At 41.4% G+C, this 19,449-nt stretch overlaps 3 protein-coding genes across 4 annotated transcripts in view; 2 read left to right on the forward strand and 1 right to left on the reverse strand.

Moving 5' to 3' along the window:
- Positions 1 to 64: 64 nt before the first annotated feature.
- wdr20a (WD repeat domain 20a) lies at positions 65 to 7,104 on the forward strand. 2 transcript variants are annotated; one of them, XM_037695071.1, is made up of 4 exons: positions 65 to 347; positions 2,254 to 2,436; positions 2,565 to 3,899; positions 6,261 to 7,104. In XM_037695071.1, exons 1-4 carry the CDS (start codon positions 84 to 86, stop codon positions 6,312 to 6,314), a joined length of 1,836 nt encoding a protein of 611 aa, XP_037550999.1. In that variant the 5' UTR covers positions 65 to 83; the 3' UTR covers positions 6,315 to 7,104. The 2 variants fall into 2 exon arrangements, with proteins under 2 accessions (XP_037550999.1, XP_037551000.1); XM_037695072.1 differs by lacking the exon at positions 65 to 347 and adding an exon at positions 1,434 to 1,506.
- A 3,400-nt stretch (positions 7,105 to 10,504) lies between these two features.
- Positions 10,505 to 16,946, reverse strand: LOC119427118 (MAPK/MAK/MRK overlapping kinase-like). Its single transcript, XM_037694696.1, has 12 exons — positions 16,784 to 16,946; positions 15,880 to 15,994; positions 12,550 to 12,639; positions 12,407 to 12,477; positions 12,247 to 12,325; positions 12,114 to 12,162; positions 11,859 to 12,037; positions 11,542 to 11,643; positions 11,291 to 11,464; positions 11,011 to 11,170; positions 10,743 to 10,943; positions 10,505 to 10,597 (listed from the first exon to the last, which is right to left on the reverse strand). Exons 1-12 carry the CDS (start codon positions 16,944 to 16,946, stop codon positions 10,520 to 10,522), a joined length of 1,461 nt encoding a protein of 486 aa, XP_037550624.1. The 3' UTR covers positions 10,505 to 10,519.
- Positions 16,947 to 17,151: 205 nt separating this feature from the next.
- The window catches only part of LOC119427428 (nuclear export mediator factor NEMF), a 23,043-nt gene continuing 20,745 nt past the window's right edge, over positions 17,152 to 19,449 (forward strand). The window contains exons 1-2 of the mRNA XM_037695042.1: positions 17,152 to 17,345; positions 17,461 to 17,529. Coding sequence (XP_037550970.1) covers positions 17,287 to 17,345; positions 17,461 to 17,529 — 128 coding nt within the window. The 5' untranslated portion in view covers positions 17,152 to 17,286. The remainder of the gene's footprint in view (positions 17,346 to 17,460; positions 17,530 to 19,449) is intronic.

The raw sequence follows: 19,449 nt of genomic DNA on the forward strand, positions 1-19,449 counted from the left end.
TCTAAAACTTTATTAACAAGCTAACAGCGTCTCTCTGCCCGCTCCCCTCCGTGCGTAAGATCCGGCCTGGGGAAAAGGGATGAATGTTAATTTCAAAGATGGCGGCGGAAGGAGGAGGGAAGGAGATGAACGAAATTAAAACTCAATTCACTACTCGGGAAGGTGTCTACAAACTCCTCACTCACTCCGAATACAGCCGTCCCAACAGGGTGCCTTTCAACTCGCAGGGCTCCAACCCGGTTAAGGTCTCCTTCGTGAACGTCAACGACCAGTCGGGTAACGGCGACAGGATCTGTTTCAATGTGGGCCGTGAGCTCTACTTCTACATCTACAAAGGCGTCAGAAAGGTAGCGTGCTAACTCGACTAATGCCAGCGGGAGGTCAGGATGCAGCTAGCTTAAGTCCATTACTGCTGCTTTAGCTGTTGCTCAAGTTTGAGCTCGTCTTTGTGCTGTTGCAGAACTCTTGACAGGTGCTTGACTTTGAAATTAGCTGGCAGCTAGCTAGTTAGCTTGATGCTAGGCTAGTCGCTAGCTAGCCGCGCAATTGACTAACATGAAGAAAGCAGCTGCAGCTCGGAGGCCAGAGGCTAAACTCAGTCCCTGCACCGCTACTCCTTTATATTTCTACTTGATGGCTCAGATTTTCCATGTTTTAAATAATATAATTGGAGTAAAGCTGACATTTTTGTTGGGTCTGAACTTGTTGAGGGTTTAAAATGTTTGTTTGTGATGAACCTGAGCTGCAAGTTGCCATCCGTCAGCACCTGTCGACTTGTGACAGGAGACATGACAGAGATGCACGTTCAGGTTATGAGCAGCTGTTGGGTCAATAAGCTTATTGCCCAGATCTTGTTTTATTAGTAGTATTTTAAATTGATCTGTCATAGTTTGTTTCACTGTAATGTATGGCAGTCAGTAAAATAAAACAGTTTTGTAGTTCCTATCATACCAAAGTATTCCTCTCTGTTTAGTAGCAAGATGACAGATGATTGATTTGCAACCTCCTCCTTTCACTTGAATTGCATCAGGCTGGAATACATCTGATTAAATTAGGCTGACTCACCATGTTTAGTATTTGTAATGAGGTTGTATATGTGTTGGAGCCCTATCGCTGCCCTCTGCACTTTTATATCCAGCATAGACTTTCAGTCATTAATGAGTCATTTGGTTCTCCAGAAGCCCCGAGTGAGGCAGAGTACAGAGAAATGCATTAAGATGTTTTTATTCAAGCTGACAATGGAGACTGAGGGAACATCACATGATAGCTTGTATCTGGATTTCAGAACATGGTTGTTGGCTTACAAGTCATGGTACAAACAGTCAACAAGCTGCTGGTTTTACAAAATAGAAAGGTTTTCGGTGTGATAGTTTTTATTCTGAGAAGCTTGATTTAGGAGTATGAATCTGTCTTCATTGTGCCGTTTCAGCACAGGAGAAATTGGCTGTCAGATGACTGAAACAAATCCACTCTTTGAAATTAATGGAACGTGGCACAGAATTTTTGGTAAATGAGCGTTATGCAAGAATGCTGCAAAACAGACAACAGTGGAGCAAATGATGTTAAAATGTTTGTAGTAAACAATACTTGTATTTCCACAATAGCCAGATTGGTCTCAGTCTGCAATTTAGGTTTGGCTGAAAATGTTGAATTAAGGTTTCTACAGAACTAAGTGGCATTTTAAAATATTCATGCGTCTCTTATCAAAACTTTGTCAAAGGGATTTTCATAAATTATATCTACTGTAAATGATTATAGTGTAATAAGGTTCATTTGAAGTTTCACCTGCTATTACAGATATGATTAGATTTATTTTACATTTTGGGGGATTTAGTTTTAGTTTTATTCCTAACTAATTTGCAAAATGTCAAAATATGTCTTAAAATAATGAAATGTCTTAGCTGATGTGAGAGCCAAACAATCGCTGGTAAACCTAATTGGTGCCAAAGAAACTCTGAGTCATCATCTTGGTCTGAAATGAATTTTCCATGCTGCGAGTGGTGTTGACTGTAAATCATTAACAAACGGGTCTCTTGTTAAATTGTTTATCTGCAGCTTATGCCGTACGACTTGTTCACTGCGGCTGAGTTGTTTTTTGTCACCAGCTGACTCAGGAATACGTGAAGCATCTGTATGTCTCGTTCTTTTAGTGTGTAATAACTGTTAAACACCATAAACTGTTCATTCTATTGCAGCAAAATGCACAAGGTTATTTTAGTTGTTTTATAAGTTTCTGTGATCATTTCTCTCCAGGCTGCTGACTTAAGCAAGCCCATAGATAAACGCATTTACAAAGGGACGCAGCCCACGTGTCATGACTTCAACCATCTCACGGCGACGGCGGAGAGTGTGTCCCTGCTGGTGGGGTTCTCAGCAGGACAGGTACAGCTCATCGACCCCATCAAGAAGGAGACAAGTAAACTTTTCAATGAGGAGGTAGGTCCCTACAGGGCAGTCAGATGAAAATTATACATTATAGTTGAGTACTCTTTCTTTTACTGATGGATATATTTTTGCTTCTCTCCTTCCTCATCCATCTCTCAACCTTTATCCTCTTCTGCCAGAGACTAATAGACAAGTCCAGAGTGACGTGTGTGAAATGGGTGCCAGGCTCTGAGAGCTTGTTCTTGGTCTCGCATGCCAGTGGAAATATGTACCTCTACAATGTGGAGCATACCTGTGGTACCACAGCACCACACTACCAGCTGCTCAAACAGGGGGAGAACTACTCTGTACACACTTGCAAAAGCAAATCCACGCGGAACCCTCTCCTGAAGTGGACAGTAGGGGAGGGAGCTCTAAATGAGTTTGCTTTCTCTCCAGATGGGAAATTCCTTGCCTGTGTAAGCCAAGATGGCTTCCTAAGGGTGTTTAACTTTGATGCTGTGGAGCTTCACGGCACCATGAAGAGCTATTTTGGTGGCTTGTTGTGTGTGTGCTGGAGCCCTGATGGAAAGTACATAGTGGCTGGTGGAGAGGACGATTTAGTGACTGTGTGGTCTTTCTTGGACTGCAGAGTCATCGCTCGAGGTCACGGCCACAAGTCATGGGTGAGTGTGGTGGCGTTTGACCATTACACAACCAGCGTGGAGGAAAGTGACCCAATGGAGTTCAGTGGCAGCGATGAGGACTTCCAGGATCAGATGATCCACTTTGGAAGAGACAGGGCCAACAGTACCCAGTCTCGACTTTCCAAGCGCAACTCTACGGATAGTCGACCTGTTAGCGTAACATACCGGTTTGGCTCAGTGGGCCAGGACACTCAACTGTGCCTGTGGGACCTTACTGAGGACATCCTTTTCCCCCATCTTCCTCTTTCAAGGACACGAACACATACTAATGTGATGAATGCTACTAGCCCTCCTGCTACAATTATCACCAACACCTCTAGTAACACTACTAATGGAAACGACAGTGGTGCCAATACTCCTGGCATTAACTCTGTCTCTGCTACATTACCACGCTCCAACAGCCTGCCCCATTCAGCCGGCACCACAACAGCAAACAGTACCAACAAGGCCAGCAGCGGGGGCGGTGGAATCAGCAGTGGTATTATGGACAGTGCTATTGCTACTGGCGTGAGTAAATTTGCCACGCTCTCACTCCATGATCGGAAGGAGCGCCACTACGAAAAGGACCACAAGCGCAACCACAGCATGGGTCACATCAGCAGCAAGAGCAGCGACAAGCTCAACCTGCTGACGAAAACCAAAACGGACCCTGCTAAGACTCTGGGCACGTTGCTTTGCCCGCGCATGGAGGACGTGCCTCTTCTGGAGCCCCTCATCTGTAAAAAAATAGCACACGAGAGACTAACTGTACTCATATTTTTAGAAGACTGTTTAGTGACTGCTTGTCAGGAAGGATTTATTTGCACATGGGCGAGGCCAGGCAAAGTGGTAAGTTCTTTTTAACAGGAAATGTGACAAAGGTTGAAGTGATAAAGTTATGACTAAACTTGTGACTTTTTTAAATTAGCATTTTTAGCTTTTTCTAGATAAATTGTCTTTTTGCAGGCAGGCAAGCAACATTAAACTTTTAAAAGCAGATTCACATTAAACAGAGTAAATATCTATAATGCCTATGTTTAAATTATTTTCTCTACTATGAAATGTTGTTTTTGGTTATCCTATGGGGAATATATGTAAAGATTTGTGAGGTGAAAGGAAACCTTAATCTTTATTAAAAACTGTTCACTGATTCATATTCATTCATTAGTGCGCAGCTAACCAATTATCCACATATTTAGGATGGGTTTGATTGTTGGATGGGAAAATGTTCGACCGTTGCATCTTCTTTTAATCCACCGTTCATCTGCAAGCTTGTTTAAGTTCACCACTGATGTTTAAGGTAGAAATGTTAATTTTGTAACGGCTGCATAGAAACATTTTCTGTTGTTTGATGAGGACATTTCAAGTCTCTACTGTGTGAAAAACTACTAGATGGCAAAAAAGTGTTTTTAGCGACCACTAACAGATTCTTTATGAAAGTAACGGCAGATGTTACTGTTGTCTCTGTGCGTGAGAATAATCAGACATCCAAATCTTAGATCCTACATTTCTGGTTAGAGTAAAAAGTTTTTGAGCAGCACATAAAATGAATGCTAATATTGAATTAATTACGTCCTGCCACTAACAGCTGTATTTTTTTGTTTTTTTCTCTCTTGCTCGACAACGGATGGCAGTTCTAAACTGAGGTTATTGCTTAAGCTACTTGAAATTCTTCAAGCTCAATTTTATAAGGAAGTCAAATAATTAGATTTAATAAATGCTGTTGAACCCAAACCCTATCCTCATCTCAGCTTTTATGCAAATGACACCATATTTGCCTGAAGCGTCCCTGCAGCTCCTCGCATGCTGAAAGCTTTGTGTGTAAACCTCTGTCCCCTGTCTTTGATTATTTTGTTACGATAAGGCTCAAGAAAGTCATAATGTGGAATAAACAAAGTCCAAGTTATTGACTTTAATTTAGGCAGAGACTAACAATGACTAGGGGTTGAATAGACTAGTTGACTAGTCGATTCCAAGACATCGCAAGTTTTTATATTTCACGTCGACTAGTCGCCACCGCCCACCCTGCTGTGCCCAACCCTATTCCAGCCAATCCACGTGGATTAAATAAAATAAAACTAAAAACAGCGAGGAGGTAGAGCTGTCGTTTCTAACACAGCTGCACTCGGCCCGAGACAAAATAATGTGCTGGATGGGCAGGTGGGTTGGTGTCGGGCTTTTGATTGCATCAGCGGACGCGTGCGTCTGACGATCCAGTTTGGATCTGCTGACGGGCCGGCCAAAGGACGTACACATAAGTCCAGTTGGATGCTGCCAGCGACCCACCTGAAGCTTACCAGCTGCTGCATCCGCGGACACGCGTGGCTGACGACCATTAATAACTATAATATAATAATAAGGTGCGCCACCACCACCCGACCCGCTGCCCTCAGTTCCATTCCACCCAGTCCACAGTGGTGGATTAAATAAAAAGAACAGGGTGGGTGGTGGTGGTGGTGGCACCACCCGCCCTGCTGTTCTTAGCCTTGTTTTTTTACATGCTGCACGTTTCTTTCACTTTTGCAGCTTCGTAATAGTTTTGGTTTTCCTGTGACTTATTTGCAGTATGATTAATGGTAGGAGCATAAATATATGCCCAATGTTTTTTTTGTTCTTTTTTTGGGGGGTAAATAATAAATTGCATTTATTTGCAATTTAAATTTTTTTTATTTTTTGTGAATATGATAAAGCGTCTTGAGTTCCTTTGATGTCATCGACTAGTCAAATCCGACTCGACTTTTTATCCTGTTCGATTCGTCTTGAAAATATGCAGTTGTTCAACCCCTGACAGTGACGGGTCTACATCGTTGTCATGGAGCGACTCAAAGCAGTGAGAAGTAAATATAAACCACTCGGCAAAGAATGTTGAATAATGAGAACAAAGACCGTAAAATGCACTGAAAATGAATTTTAGACGGTCACGTTTGCTATTAAATGCACATGGTGATGTCTAGAAGTTGGAAAGAAAAAAGCTTTCTTGGAAATATGTTTAGGACACTTGTAATAAATAAAAGATGTTTTGGTCAGGAGAAAAACTGAAAGCCTTTAAGAGGGCTGAGCTTCTCCTTAGCTGCGTGCAAGCTTTGGATCTGATGGAAGAGACTTGGTTTTTGGAAAGTTGTGGGCCACTTCAACTGAGCTGTTTGATGCTTGATTTTCTACTGTATGTGGACTCTCCAAATGCAAATCTCCTTGTTTTCCTTTTTCTAGGGTTTACTGTCATCTCAAAACCAAGCCAGCTCTCCCAGTGGAACAGTAGTATAGCCACAATATTTCTGCTGCTAAAGAACCCTGCAACCCAGAGTCTGATGCTGCTCTTCACCCTGCAAGCATTGCAAGTTTTTCTTTTCTTTTTCTTTATATATATATATACATTATTTTTTTACCCTTCCCTCTCCCAGTTTTGTTGATGGCTTTTCTGTTTTTGCTTATCACTCACTTGACTTGGAGGTCAACAGGACAGTTTAGTGCAATGTTTTTGACTGTTGCTCTATTCTCTGGAGTTTCAACATATTTTAGTTTTTTTCCCATCAGATCTAATCAGACTGTTCTCCTCTGTGGAATTAAAGCTCAGCTTTGTTAAATGCAGACCACACAGTTGTGTCTTGAGATTAAAATAATAGTTTCTTATTACATATATCCCATTTTAAAAGCCTTTATACCTGATCCTGTCAAGGTTCAGAGTCACTGACTAAAATCTAAATTTAGGAAAAACTGTCCTTTTCATGAACAAATGTGTCTGAAAAAAATGGTATCCATCCACGTTCACCCGCCACGTCTCTTTTCTTGTCTAGAATCTCCCGGTTGACGACTTTGCACTGATTGTTTTTTTTTATAACTACTCTAATGGAACAAAAGCGGTTGAGGATTGCCTTGTTGCACTTGGCTTTAACATCCTCAGTCTTGAAGTCTGACTCTATAAAGCAGGATGCTGCAGTTATAGACTTTTTAAAGAATAAAAAAATGGTTTGCACTTAAATTTAGATTATTAGAAAAATAATTGCTTTACATTTTTGGGTGTGATAAAAACTCATAAATGTCTAACACAGTAGATGGGGAAAAAAGATAAAAAAAATAAACCCATTATCTATTGAGCATTTATTTTAATATTATTTCAGATTGAAATCTGCTCTGTATCATAATGTGTATATTGTAATTAATTGATTTGATGGGGGCCTACGCAAACTACCATTACTGCAGTGGAAGTTTTGTCATTGATAGTTATATTTCTAAAGCCTAAAGTATACATATTAATAATATTAAAATAATCTTGAATACATTGTTTTCTGTATTTTTTCTGCACCTGCACATGTTAATGAATGTTTGATGAATGAAAGTGAAACTGGGAAACGCAAAATAATTTCAAGTCTCATTGTAATCCTGCTCTGTTCACGCCTCAGTCACAAAATATTTGACCTTTTACGAACATTATTGTGGACATAAACATGAAAGATGTCAATGGGAAACTTTGTTCCCGCTGAGTAAATTAACATTCTCCTGATTTCAAACTGCACAGGTGAAGTTTGGTAAAACCTATTTAAATCACTTCTCTATTGCAGACTCATGAGAACAGTCTCATTAGTTTTTCATGGTGGACTTCTGTACAGGAAGACTGATTATGAAATCACTTTACCGCGAGACATTTGTTCAGTTAGGAGGAGACAAGGACAGCAATAGTTTTTTGTGAGAATTCAGCGATGTCCTCGGACTTTTTCATGTTTATTAACTCACCAAGTCACAGTCCGTGTCACCCATGATGCTGTCTTGATGTATCCGGAGTGCTGGTTAGTTTAATTTATTGCTTAGTCTCTTTTTGTTGTTGCTGTTGGGAAACAGCTTCCTAGTGGACGTTTTTTTCCTTTAGGGCTGAACTGTACAGGTGCTGGTCATAAAATTAGAATATCATGAAAAAGTTCATTTATTTCAGTAATCCCATTCAATAAGTGAAACTTGTATATTATATTCATTCATTACACACAGACTGATATATTTCAAATGTTTGTTTCTTTTAATGTTTATGATTATAACTAACAACTAATGAAAACCCCAAATTCAGTATCTCAGAAAATTAGAATATTGTGAAAAGGTTCAGTACTGAGGCAGCACGGTGGCGCAACTGGTAGAGCTGCTGCCTCTCAGCAAGCAGGTCCCTGGTTCAAACCCCGGTCCAGGGGCCTTTCTGGGTGGAGTTTGCATGTTCTCTCCGTGCATGCGTGGGTTTTCTCCGGGTACTCCGGTTTCCTCCCACAGTCCAAAAACATGCATGTTAGGCTGATTGGTAACTCTAAATTGTCCCTAGGTGTGAGTGAGAGAGTGAATGGTTGTTTGTCTCGTTTGTCTCTATGTGGCCCTGTGATGGACTTGCGACCCGTCCAGGGTGTACCCCGCCCCTCGCACAGTGATTGCTGGACATGGGCACCAGCGACCCCCGTGACCCAAAAATGGAATAAGCGGGTAAAGAAAATGGATGGATGGATGGTTCAGTACTGAAGACACCTGGTGCCACACTCTAATCAGATAATTAACTCAGAACACCTGCAGAGGCCTTTAAATGGTCTGCTGACTTGACAGTTGTCCAAAATACGACCATTGACACCTTGCACAAGGAGGGCAAGACACAAAAGGTCATTGCTAAAGAGACTGGCTGTTCACAGAGCTCTGTGTCCAAGCGCATTAATAGAGAGGCGAAGGAAAAGATGTGGTAGAAAAAAGTGTACAAGCAATAACCGCACCCTGGAGAGGATTGTGAAACAAAACCCATTCCAAAATGTGGGGGAGATTCACAAAGAGTGGACTGCAGCTGGAGTCAGTGCTTCAAGAACCACCACGCTCAGACATATGCAAGACGGGTTCAGCTGTCACATTACTTGTGTCGAGCCACTCTTGAACAAGAGACAGCATCAGAAGCGTCTCGCCTGGGACTGCTGCTCTGATTAAAGTAAATTTTACATTTCCTTTGGAAATCAATGTCCCAGAGTCTGGAGGAAGAGATGAGAGGCACAGAATCTACGTTGCTACAAGTCCAGTGTCAAGTTTTCACAGTCAGTGATGGTTTGGGGTGTCATGTCATCTGCTGGTGTTGGTTCACTGTGTTTTCTGAGGTTCAAGGTCAACACAGCAGTATACCAGGAAGTTTTAGAGACTTCCTGCTTCCTGCTGCTGACCAACTTTATGGAGATGCAGATATAATTTTCCCACAGGACTTGACACCTACACACAGTGACAAAGCTACCAGTACCTGGTTCAAGGACCATGGTATCCCTGTTCTTATTTGGCCAGGAAACTGGCCTGACTTTAACCCATAGAAAATCTATGGATTATTGTGAAGAGGAAGATGTGATACACCAGACCCAACAATTCAGAAGAGCTGAAGGCCACTATCGGAGCAACCTGGGCTCTCATAACACCTGAGCAGTGACACAGACTGATCGACTCCATGCCACAATGCATTGCTGCAGTAATCCAGACAAAAGGAGCCCCAACTAAGTATTAAGTGCTGTACATGCTCATACTTTTCAGTTGGACACCATTTATAAAAATCCTTTAAAAAATGGTCATAAGTAATATTGTAATATTCTAATTTTCTGACATACTGAATTTGGAGTTTTCATTAGTTGTCAGTTATAATCATCAACATTAAAAGAAATAAACATTTGAAATATATCAGTCTTTGTATAATGAATTAATATAATATACAAGTTTCACTTTTTGAATGGAATTACTGAAATAAATAAACGTTTACTTGATATTCTAATTGTATGACCAGCACCTGTATGTTGTTTCTTCTGGAATATTTGTCTATAATTTGTTCTTTTCAATAATCTGAAGACACGTTTAAAATTCTTCTTTGTCTCAATGATTTATTTAAAGATTTATTTTCCAGTTACCGGACCTTCCAAACTCAAAGCATCACGTCTCACTATATTTACATGCAGGCCAATCGCGTTCACTTTGTTCTTCAAACGAACACAGACGTGGGTTTGATTTTTACTGTTGTAGGAATTTACATTCACCTTCTTATCAGTGCTTTGAGAAGACCTGAACAAGTCCAAGCAGTTTGACGACTTCTCCGAGGTGTCGAATGACTTTAAAAGTAAAAAATGTTCATTGTCAGTGGTGAAAATCTTTCACTTATTGTTCAGCTTGTGTACATATTCATTTTAAAGTCTCTTTAAAGAACTGCCAATATGTAACACAACCAACTAAGTCAAACAAAATTCAGCACTATGACATATCTTCTGTGCAGATGTTCCATTAAATGTTGTTACATTCAGGTTAAACGTTTGGTGTTGCAGTTAGAACAGGTTTTATTGTCTTCAATGCATTTTTATTATTTTTGTCCCCACAAGGATATTTGTGACGTTTTACCAATTTTACATCATGCTGGTCCAAACAATGTCCTTTCTGTTTCTCAGGCCTGTCCAGTTTCCTCAGAAATGATTTGATCTGATACTTCAGTGTTTTGGCTCTCAGTTGCCTCCATGTTTTCGATCCAGAGGTGGCATGTAGTAGGTTTTGAAAGCCGAGCGGTGTGACTCATCTCGTGGCTGTGAAGAGAAGAAATGCAGCCTGAATGTCAGATCTATTGAAAAATGTTAGTAAGGCACTGAATCTTTTAGGATACCCAAAAACAAACCGTTCTGCTGTGATCTACTACATTTCTGTGTTGGTTTCAGAAGAAATGGCAATTACCTTGGCCAACTGTGTGTGGCACTTTTTTGGTGTGATGGCTGGCAGCGTTCCTCTGTGCATGAGTGCAACAGCAGGCAGGTTAGAAACTGGAAATGAGATGTGTGGTCCTGACACAGCCATGTTGAGCTTTGGCAGCTCCACCGGACAACGCGGGGCATTCCAGTGTCTGTTGAGGGGGTCTGCTACATGTTTCGTGTTGAGCTAGACACATAAAGCAGCTGGTTAGCATTTGACTTCATCTGACTGACCAGTGAGAGTTTAGACTTACACTCATTAAAGGTGTCTGCCTCGTGTGTCTACCCCTCAGTTGTTTCCCAAGTCGGGCTGGTCGGCAGATTTGCTCCAAGGAGTTCTGGATCACAGTACTTCCTATTCCATCCAAAGTCTCAGAAAGTCGGTAACGTGTCTCGGTTTTCTTTTCAGCCATTCTGATAAAATAAGAAGTTTAACACATCTATATTTCTCTTGAAAATGACAATGTTTCTTTTTACTATTTAAGCTATGGCTTGTGGGTCACTTAAAACATTTACTGTAGTTAAGCACCTAACCTGATTTCTCTGAAGTATGTGTGCCTCAGCGCTGTTTCTGCAGTGATGCGCTCATCTGAGTCGTATGCGAGCATCTGATAAAGCAGAGACAGAGCTGGAGCCGGGCAGTTAGGCAGTAATCTGGAGATGCCGGTGCCTTTCTTCGGGGGAAAGTTGAAATGCATCGCTCTAGATCTGTCCGATATCAAGACACTACAATTTATAGATGCAGCTTGTGAGGCAAAATGAAGGGTCTGGAGAAAAGTCCTTACTGTTTCAGTTTCTGCAGTGTGCTTTGATCGGGTGTCCCCAACACATTGTGGATCTTGGCAACCTGGTCCAACTCATTGGCTCCAGGGAAGAGAGGATTCAAGCTGGAACGTGCAGGAGTACAGTAATATGACTGCTACAACAAAGCTATTTACATAGGTGTTGCCATACATTTGTTTATGAATGTGAATGCACATGAACAGTCAAATTACACAGAACTGAATGCAAATACAGGTAAACAAATCTCAACGTTTAAACTCCACAGTATCGACTTTTAACAGAAGTGAAAGTTGAACAGGTAAAACTTCTTGGAAAACACCTCATGATCTCAAAGAAGACGCAACCGGCGCTCCAGATGTCCATCTTCAGGCTGTAATATCCATCAGTAAGGAGGCACTCCGGGGCTCGGTACCAGCGTGTGGAAATGTACTCGGTGTGTGGAGGCTTGGAGTACACGCTTCGACACGAGCCAAAGTCTGCGAGCTTCAAAACGTTTTGCTGCAATTCATACAAAAAAGTTTAATGCTGGAAATCAAGCCTTGCTGTGACAGATCAGACTAATGACATGTCTCACTTTTATGAGAATGTTTTCAGGCTTTACATCTCGGTGAAAGATTCCACAACTGTTGGAAAACAAGAAATATTAGCATAACTAAAACATGCATTGACTGAATATGTCATAAGCACTTCTGTATCATCCGTTTTACCTGTGTATATGTTCAAGTGACTTGCACAGTTGGTACATGTAGTTTTTAACTGTATTTTCAGGCAGTGGTGCTTTTCGTCCTGCAACAAATGACCATTCATTCTAGAAAACATTGCAAACTCACATTTTTAAGTTCCAGTTTTACATGCAACTTGTTTTACCTTGTATGAACTCATAGATGTTCATCTCCATCAGTTCACATATTAAAGACACTGTCCCTGTTTCTTTGTCACTGAAACAATGTGATAGATTATTGAGACATATCACAACACGACAGATGATATAATAAATCCCCAATACTCACAAAATCAGTTCATGCAGTTGGATGATGTTTGCATGAGGACTCAGTCTCTTCATGGCCTGGACTTCTCGCAGGTTGTTTGCCTGTTCCAGACTTTGGGGAGGAAATGGTGTTTGTGCTAAATTACATTTGCTGACTTAAAGGTACTCATTGCAGACTATAAACTGAAAGATCATCCTGAACTAAGTGGTGCAGTTTGAAAGAGTTTACTCCAGTAGTCTTCCAGATACAGTTTATTGATCAATTCTTAAATTCAGGTCCAAAGCTGAACCATGTGAAGTAAGTGAAGTGTTATGTGTTGTCATCATTGTATGTTCACATACAATGGTGAAAATGGTTCTCTGCATTTAACCCATACACCCAGGTGGAGCAGTGGGCAGCTATGTAAACGCCCAGGGAGCAATTGGGGATTAGGTGTCTTGCTCAGGGACACCACGACATGGGAATGGCTGGGGATCGAACCTGGGGCTTTCCCAAGTCAGCTGCCCTACCTCTACCCCATCTCTGCCCCCCAGAAGGCTTGAGTCTCATCATTTACCTACATCAGGAGTGGCCACACGCTGTGTAGGTAACAAATATGGCTGGTGGGTTTAACATTTAACATATTTTCAATCACTAGTTGTTTCCATCTATCCATGGGGCCGACATGGTGTAGAGGCAGGGCAGCCGGCTTGGGACCCGAAAGTCCCAGGCTCGATCCACAGTCACTGCACATCACGTGGCGTCTCTGGGCAGCACGTCTCATCCCCAAAATGTCCCCCGGCACTTTCAATAGCTGCCCACTGCACCACCTGGTGGTGGATGGGTTAAATGCAGAGACTAATTTCGCCATTGTATGGAAACATACAGTGCTGACATTGTGATGACATTATTATTATTATTATCTTCTGCTTGATCCAAAGTCAGGTCTCGGGGGCAGCAGCTTGAGCAGGGAGATCCAGTCAACTGGCTCCTCCATGTGGAGGAGCAGTGGTTCTACTCCAAGTCTCTCCTGATAATTGAACTTCTCACCCTATCTCTAAGGGAGAGTCCAGCTACCCTGCAGAGGAAACTCATGTCAACCATGTAGTGAACTAAGCCTGAGGTCAAATCCTGACCTTAAGGACCTTATGGGACAGAAACTGTCATTTCATTGATTTGAATCCAGAAATACAGGTTGACCCATCCTGAGACTTTCTTTCTTGAATTGATCAAGTGAAAGAATACTACTTTCAATTATCATTACTATTTTACAAATGTTTGATAATCAAATTGTGTTAGTTCAAACCATTTCCAAATGTTGAAGTGAACTACTCATTTTTAAATCAACTGTGAAACAGTAATAACGATTTTTAATCCTCATTCAAAGTGGAAATCAAGTTGGAATATGTTACAGAGTAATGATTCAATTTCTTGATCGTCTGTCTGAAATGAGCAAGTTGTGTAAGTTGGTCAAAGTTCAAGTTTCGGTCAACTGCAAGTTTACTGAAAAAGAAATGTCATGTTTAACTTTTACAGCAAGATACTAGAGAATTGGCTCCACGAAGTCTGAGTTCTTCATAATATCTTCTGTCTGTTCTTAAACAATCTTAATCTTTTTCCTTGACTTTCAATAACCTCTTACATCACAAAACACACCTCTGTTTTGGTCCATCGACCAATCAGAAACTCCCAAATGAACCGGAAATAGAGCTCTTTAAATGTCGGTACTTCCTAGTTCAACCCAGTTGGAGTCGGGTGGAGAGTTTGCAGCTGCAGTCGTTTGGGAGAACAGAAGTCCAGCATGATCCAGAGCTCTTCCGAGTCTTATGGGGATTATGACATCTTCCACCTCTGAGTGGAACTTCTGAAGGACTCCACTCATGTGAAGTCTACTCGTGAGGTGAACTGTTGTTGATGAAGTTCCGCCACCACTCCGGACGGTTCTCTGCCATCCTACGGAGACGCTGGACCGGTAGCTTAACTGGAGCTCCGCTTCCACTGATTCATCGTCAGAGAGGTAATGAGTCGAGTTCACTACCGAGCGTACCGAGGAAAGCTGGGTCGAATGGAGGGTGCCGTTCTGTTCAACACTTTTCACTCACACACACACACACACTATCTCCCTCCCTCTAAACTTCAATCTTTAAACTTTTCTATCTGCTAGCATATTAATCCAGATATTTTTCAGAAATGTCTGTGGTGAAGCAACGGAAAATCATGGCCGTATGGTTTTCCTGGTTGTAAAGCTGATTAATTATGTTGTTATTTTCCAATTTGCCAATTAATGTAAATGTATGATGTTAAAATTTTGATTCTGAAAATAAATGACCACGTTCATTTTGATGGGTCAAAGATAATTAACGTCTCACGTTACGTTTTTAATTATTCAATGCACGATATTATCCAGTCCAGAAAAATGAAAGAATCCGTTTAATTTATGAATATATACACAGCATATGTTCATCTACAACCATCTGTATCCACGATCTCATTCTTTCGGTCACCACCCAGAGCTCATGACCATAGGTGACGATAGGAACGTAGACTGACCAGTGAACCAAGAGCTTCGTCTTACAGCTCAGCTCCCTCTTCACCACAATGGACCAGCACAAAATCCACAATACTGCAGATGCTGCACCAATCCGTCTGTCAGTCTCACGCTCCATTCTTCCCTCACTCATGAACAAAACCCCAAGATACTTGAACTCCTTCACTTGAGGCAGAACCTCACCCTCGACCTGAAGAGAGCAATTCACTCTTTTCCGACAGGACCATGGCCTCAGATTTGGAGGCCAGGTCTTCCTGTTGGCCCACCATCTGCAGGAGGAACCATACAAGTTGGGTGCATGATGCCATGGGCCGAAGGCGGGGACCTTGGCACTCTGACCCTGGCTTACCAAAACTGGCTCTTAGGACATGTTTCCATAGGTTAAACAAATACATGTGACTGTTTTGCTTACAAATTTTTAACTTAAGGACATTAACTGCAATAAGCGACAAATATTGTACAGATTTGCTTCATGGTGTTTATAACAGTAATGAGTATGTTCTGTTTAATAGTGTAAAAAGGTTGAATAAACTGTACTAAATGTGTTATTCCACATTATTATTACATGTCAAAGGCACAGTTTCATTCATATTCATGAAAATATTAAATGATTAAAAGGTACACAAACTTAAAGTGTTAAAAAGCTCATTTCAAGCTCTGCTGCTCATCAAATGTAAAGAGCAGGGTGAGTCTCCATCTGATAGCTCCCTTCAGACAACAGGGGGTGTTGAGCTGCTGGTTCAGGTTTCAAGGGTCAAAACACAACAAGAAACAACAGAATAAGGAGGAAATGATATGGCCTGGGTCACACAGAGGGAACATACCTGTTAATTGTCTGCTTCATCGTTTTACATGCATAAAACTTGCCATCCTTTAGGCTCTGGGTTTTCAGCACCTCTGAAAATGTGCCCTCTCCAATTTTCTGGATTATTTTGTAACCTAAACAGACACACACACACACAAAAATAGAACAATGGAATGACTGTTGGAGAAACTGTCTCACAAACAGTAGACATTCACGATAATGATTTTTATAACTATTATTCTGATAAAGAGTTGGACCTGTCTAATTCCTGGGCATAAGCAAATTATTTCCAAGTCTGGAACTGAGCCAATGTACTTTCCGTAGTGTCACCAAAATATTGAATAAAATTTAAACTAAACATAATTTAACTTATGTCATTTTTTAATTTGTTTGCATTTTGTGCATTTTAATTTCTCATACGTTACAGCGACATGTGATAAAGGTTAAATAGTTGCTAGCGAACATACATTTTGACGGAAACCTCATTCTGACCGCTTGTCAGACCATTTGTTTCCTACTTACTATGCATTCCTTTGAGTCTTTCCCGCCCCATTTCCGTCGAATATCTCTAACATGCGTGTCTGTACAGTACATGCTAATTTTAAGCCGTAAAACGAACTGTTTTTCACGCATCGAGGTGATAAAAGGACACCAAAGTCGCTTCGTCTGCATTAGCCTAGCCTCGCTGAGCCCGGTGGCTGACCGTCGCCTTGGTAACGGAGCACGCGCCTTCGCCCTCCTCTGACCTGAGGAGGGAACTGGAAACACACTGCACGAGCTCCCGTCACACCAGCCCACAAACCGTTTTTATTTATTTTATTAGAATTAAAAACACGAAATAAGCCCCGACAGCTGCCAGTCAAGGTGTTTTATTCACAGCAGGCCCAGATATTAGACATAACTGACTCTCGTTCCTTTCTTACCATTTTTCCAGAGGTAGGAGTTTTTTTCATTCGGCTGCGGGTTGTTCTGCACCTCCGCTGCGTTCCCCCTGTTGTTCCCGTCTGTGCTCGGGCTCGTTTTGCACGCATTTCGTAAGCTTGCTCTGTTCTTAAGGTCTATAAGCCAGTTTGAGTAGTGCAGCATTGCTGCACATAAATTGTTACAAAGCCTACCATGAGCTTATTAAGTAGTTTTACAGAGGTAAATCCTTCTGTAGCAGAGCAGCAAATTCACTACACTCTCATAAAATGACAATACCAGACACAAGAGCATCAACTGCTGCTGTTCAGTGTACAAGGCGTGGACCTGATAATTTCTGGCCGACTTCGGCTTCCGTCAAAATAGTCTATTGCGTCTGCGCATACTCCGAAGTTTTAACGAGTGCATGTTGTTCTTTTTCGTTGTCCTGGAGATGTGAATTTTTAAATTTGAGTCAACATTTTCATTCCTAATTATAACCCGAGCAGTCTGGATATATAGCACGATGAAAACCCGGTTCACTACTGTGGATATCAGGGCAGTTATTGCCGAAATTAATGCGAAGTAGGTGATGGGTGCTAGCCACAGCTAAGCTAGCTTAGCCTGTTTCTTCCATTGTAATGTTTTTATCCACACATGCAAGCTGGCCGTTCACTTTTTAAACCTTTTTCTTTTACAGCTACATTGGCATGAGAGTAAACAACGTGTATGACATCGACAATAAGACGTATCTCATCCGTCTACAGAAGTAAGAACGCTTTACCAACTTGCTATAACTTCTTTCAGTCATAATTTTTTTTAATTAAATGTAAACTTTTGCTGAGTAATTAAAGGCATGCATTCAGAGAAATAATTATTAATACAGTTTTACAGTTTTAAATTAATACTTTATATTATTAAAGTATTAATAATAATACAGTATTATAGGTAGAGTGTGTGTTTTAGCAGAGGTCAGCATGTATTTAATACTTATTGAGTTTATTGGGAGCAGTGATGGTTGTAGAGTCTAACAGCTGCTGGGAGAAAAAGGGAAGAACCATTAGGACAGATAGTAGTATTACAAAAAATATTCAATTCAATTCAAAAATACTTTATTAATCCCAGAGGGAAATTATTTGTTGCTGTAACTCGTTATCATTTCATTAAGAGATGTTATAGATACTGATGCTGTAGACAGGAAGGATCTCTTGTAAAGGTCCATCCCACAGTGGATCCTAAGAAACTGGCTGCAGATGCCGTCTGATCCGTCCACCCAGACTCAGCTGGCCTCTCGGTTCCCCCGGGCTGTAGGACCGTCCGAATGCTGGGCAGAACTCCTCCCAGAGCGATGGCCACTCCTCCCAGCAGTGTGCCGAGCTCCTCATCGCTGCGGACAGCCAACTGTAGGTACTGAGGGACGATCCTGTCCTTCTACTGTCATGAGCCATGTTTCCTGCTAGTTCCAGGATCTCAGTGGTCAGGCACTCGAGCACAACTGGCAGGTAGATGAGAATGCGTCCACAGAACATCCTTTCAACTCATTTGAGATTTGGGGCTGTAGTTGAGATATTATTTGAGCTTTTGAGATGTTAATCAGCTGTTAGTTGTAGAAAACTGCCTTGTTGCCATGGTTATGCATCATAACAAATGTCCAAAACTAAAAAAGTTTCAGTAAAAATCCTTCCAGCTGCACAGCATCTGACACCAGAGGAAACAATCATCCAAAAAATGTGATTTACATCCAGAAAAAGAGGAATTAATGTTTCCAAATGCAAAATCTCAGAATGAAAGTAACAGAGCTGCTCCAACATGCAGCCACCTTGAGCGGCGCAATTCTAGAATTCTATCTATTCTATTCTATCAATTCTATCTCTACATCTTGTCTATCAGGACATGATTTGACATAAAAAAATTAAAGAAAATCAAATTAGTAAAGTTCTCTATCTAAGGAAGCCAGCAGACTTGTTGAATCTTCACTTCTTCACATCTCCCGTTCTGAACAAGCACAGTGGCAACAGTGGAAAGAAAAAACTCCCTTTTAAAAGGAAGAAACCTCCAGCAAAACCAGGCTCAGGACAAGCGGCCATCTGCTTTGACCGGCTGGTTTGAGAGGAACAGGAAGGAGAGACAGAGGAACACAGAATGGCAGGTCCAGGTATAGGTCCATGTCCAGATATAGGTCCAGGTGTACCTGAAAGACAAAAAATAAAACACATGTTAAGGATAGAAAAAATAATTACAAATACAAAACAGGTTGAGCAGAGCAAGTAAAGACAGTAGCAGAGAGAAGAAATGTGGTCAGTTTGTCCTCCAGCAGTCTAAGCCTATAGCAGCATAACTAAGGGATTGCTCAGGAAACCCAAACCGACCCTAACCATAGGATTTATCAAAAAGGAAAGTCTTAAGCCTAGTCTTAAAACTGGATAATGTGTCAGCCTCATGGACAGAAACTGGAAGTTGGTTCCACAAGAGAGGAGCTTGATAACTGAAAGCTCTGCCTCCCATTCTGTTTTTGGAAACTCCAGGAACCACAACTGTCCACAGAGGGTTCAGTCTTCATACTCGAGCGTCCACCCTGAGCTGCTGTCAGCTCCGCAGGCAAGGGGCGTTTACTTTTGGGACAAATTGAGGTCACCGATTGGTCATTTGCTGACACGCCTTCTGGATTGATTGACAGGTCGGAAAAAAG

The sequence above is a fragment of the Nematolebias whitei genome, chromosome 21 (genome assembly GCF_014905685.2).
Source record: "Nematolebias whitei isolate Nwh7 chromosome 21, NemWhi1, whole genome shotgun sequence".
NCBI classification, from domain to species: domain Eukaryota; kingdom Metazoa; phylum Chordata; class Actinopteri; order Cyprinodontiformes; family Rivulidae; genus Nematolebias; species Nematolebias whitei.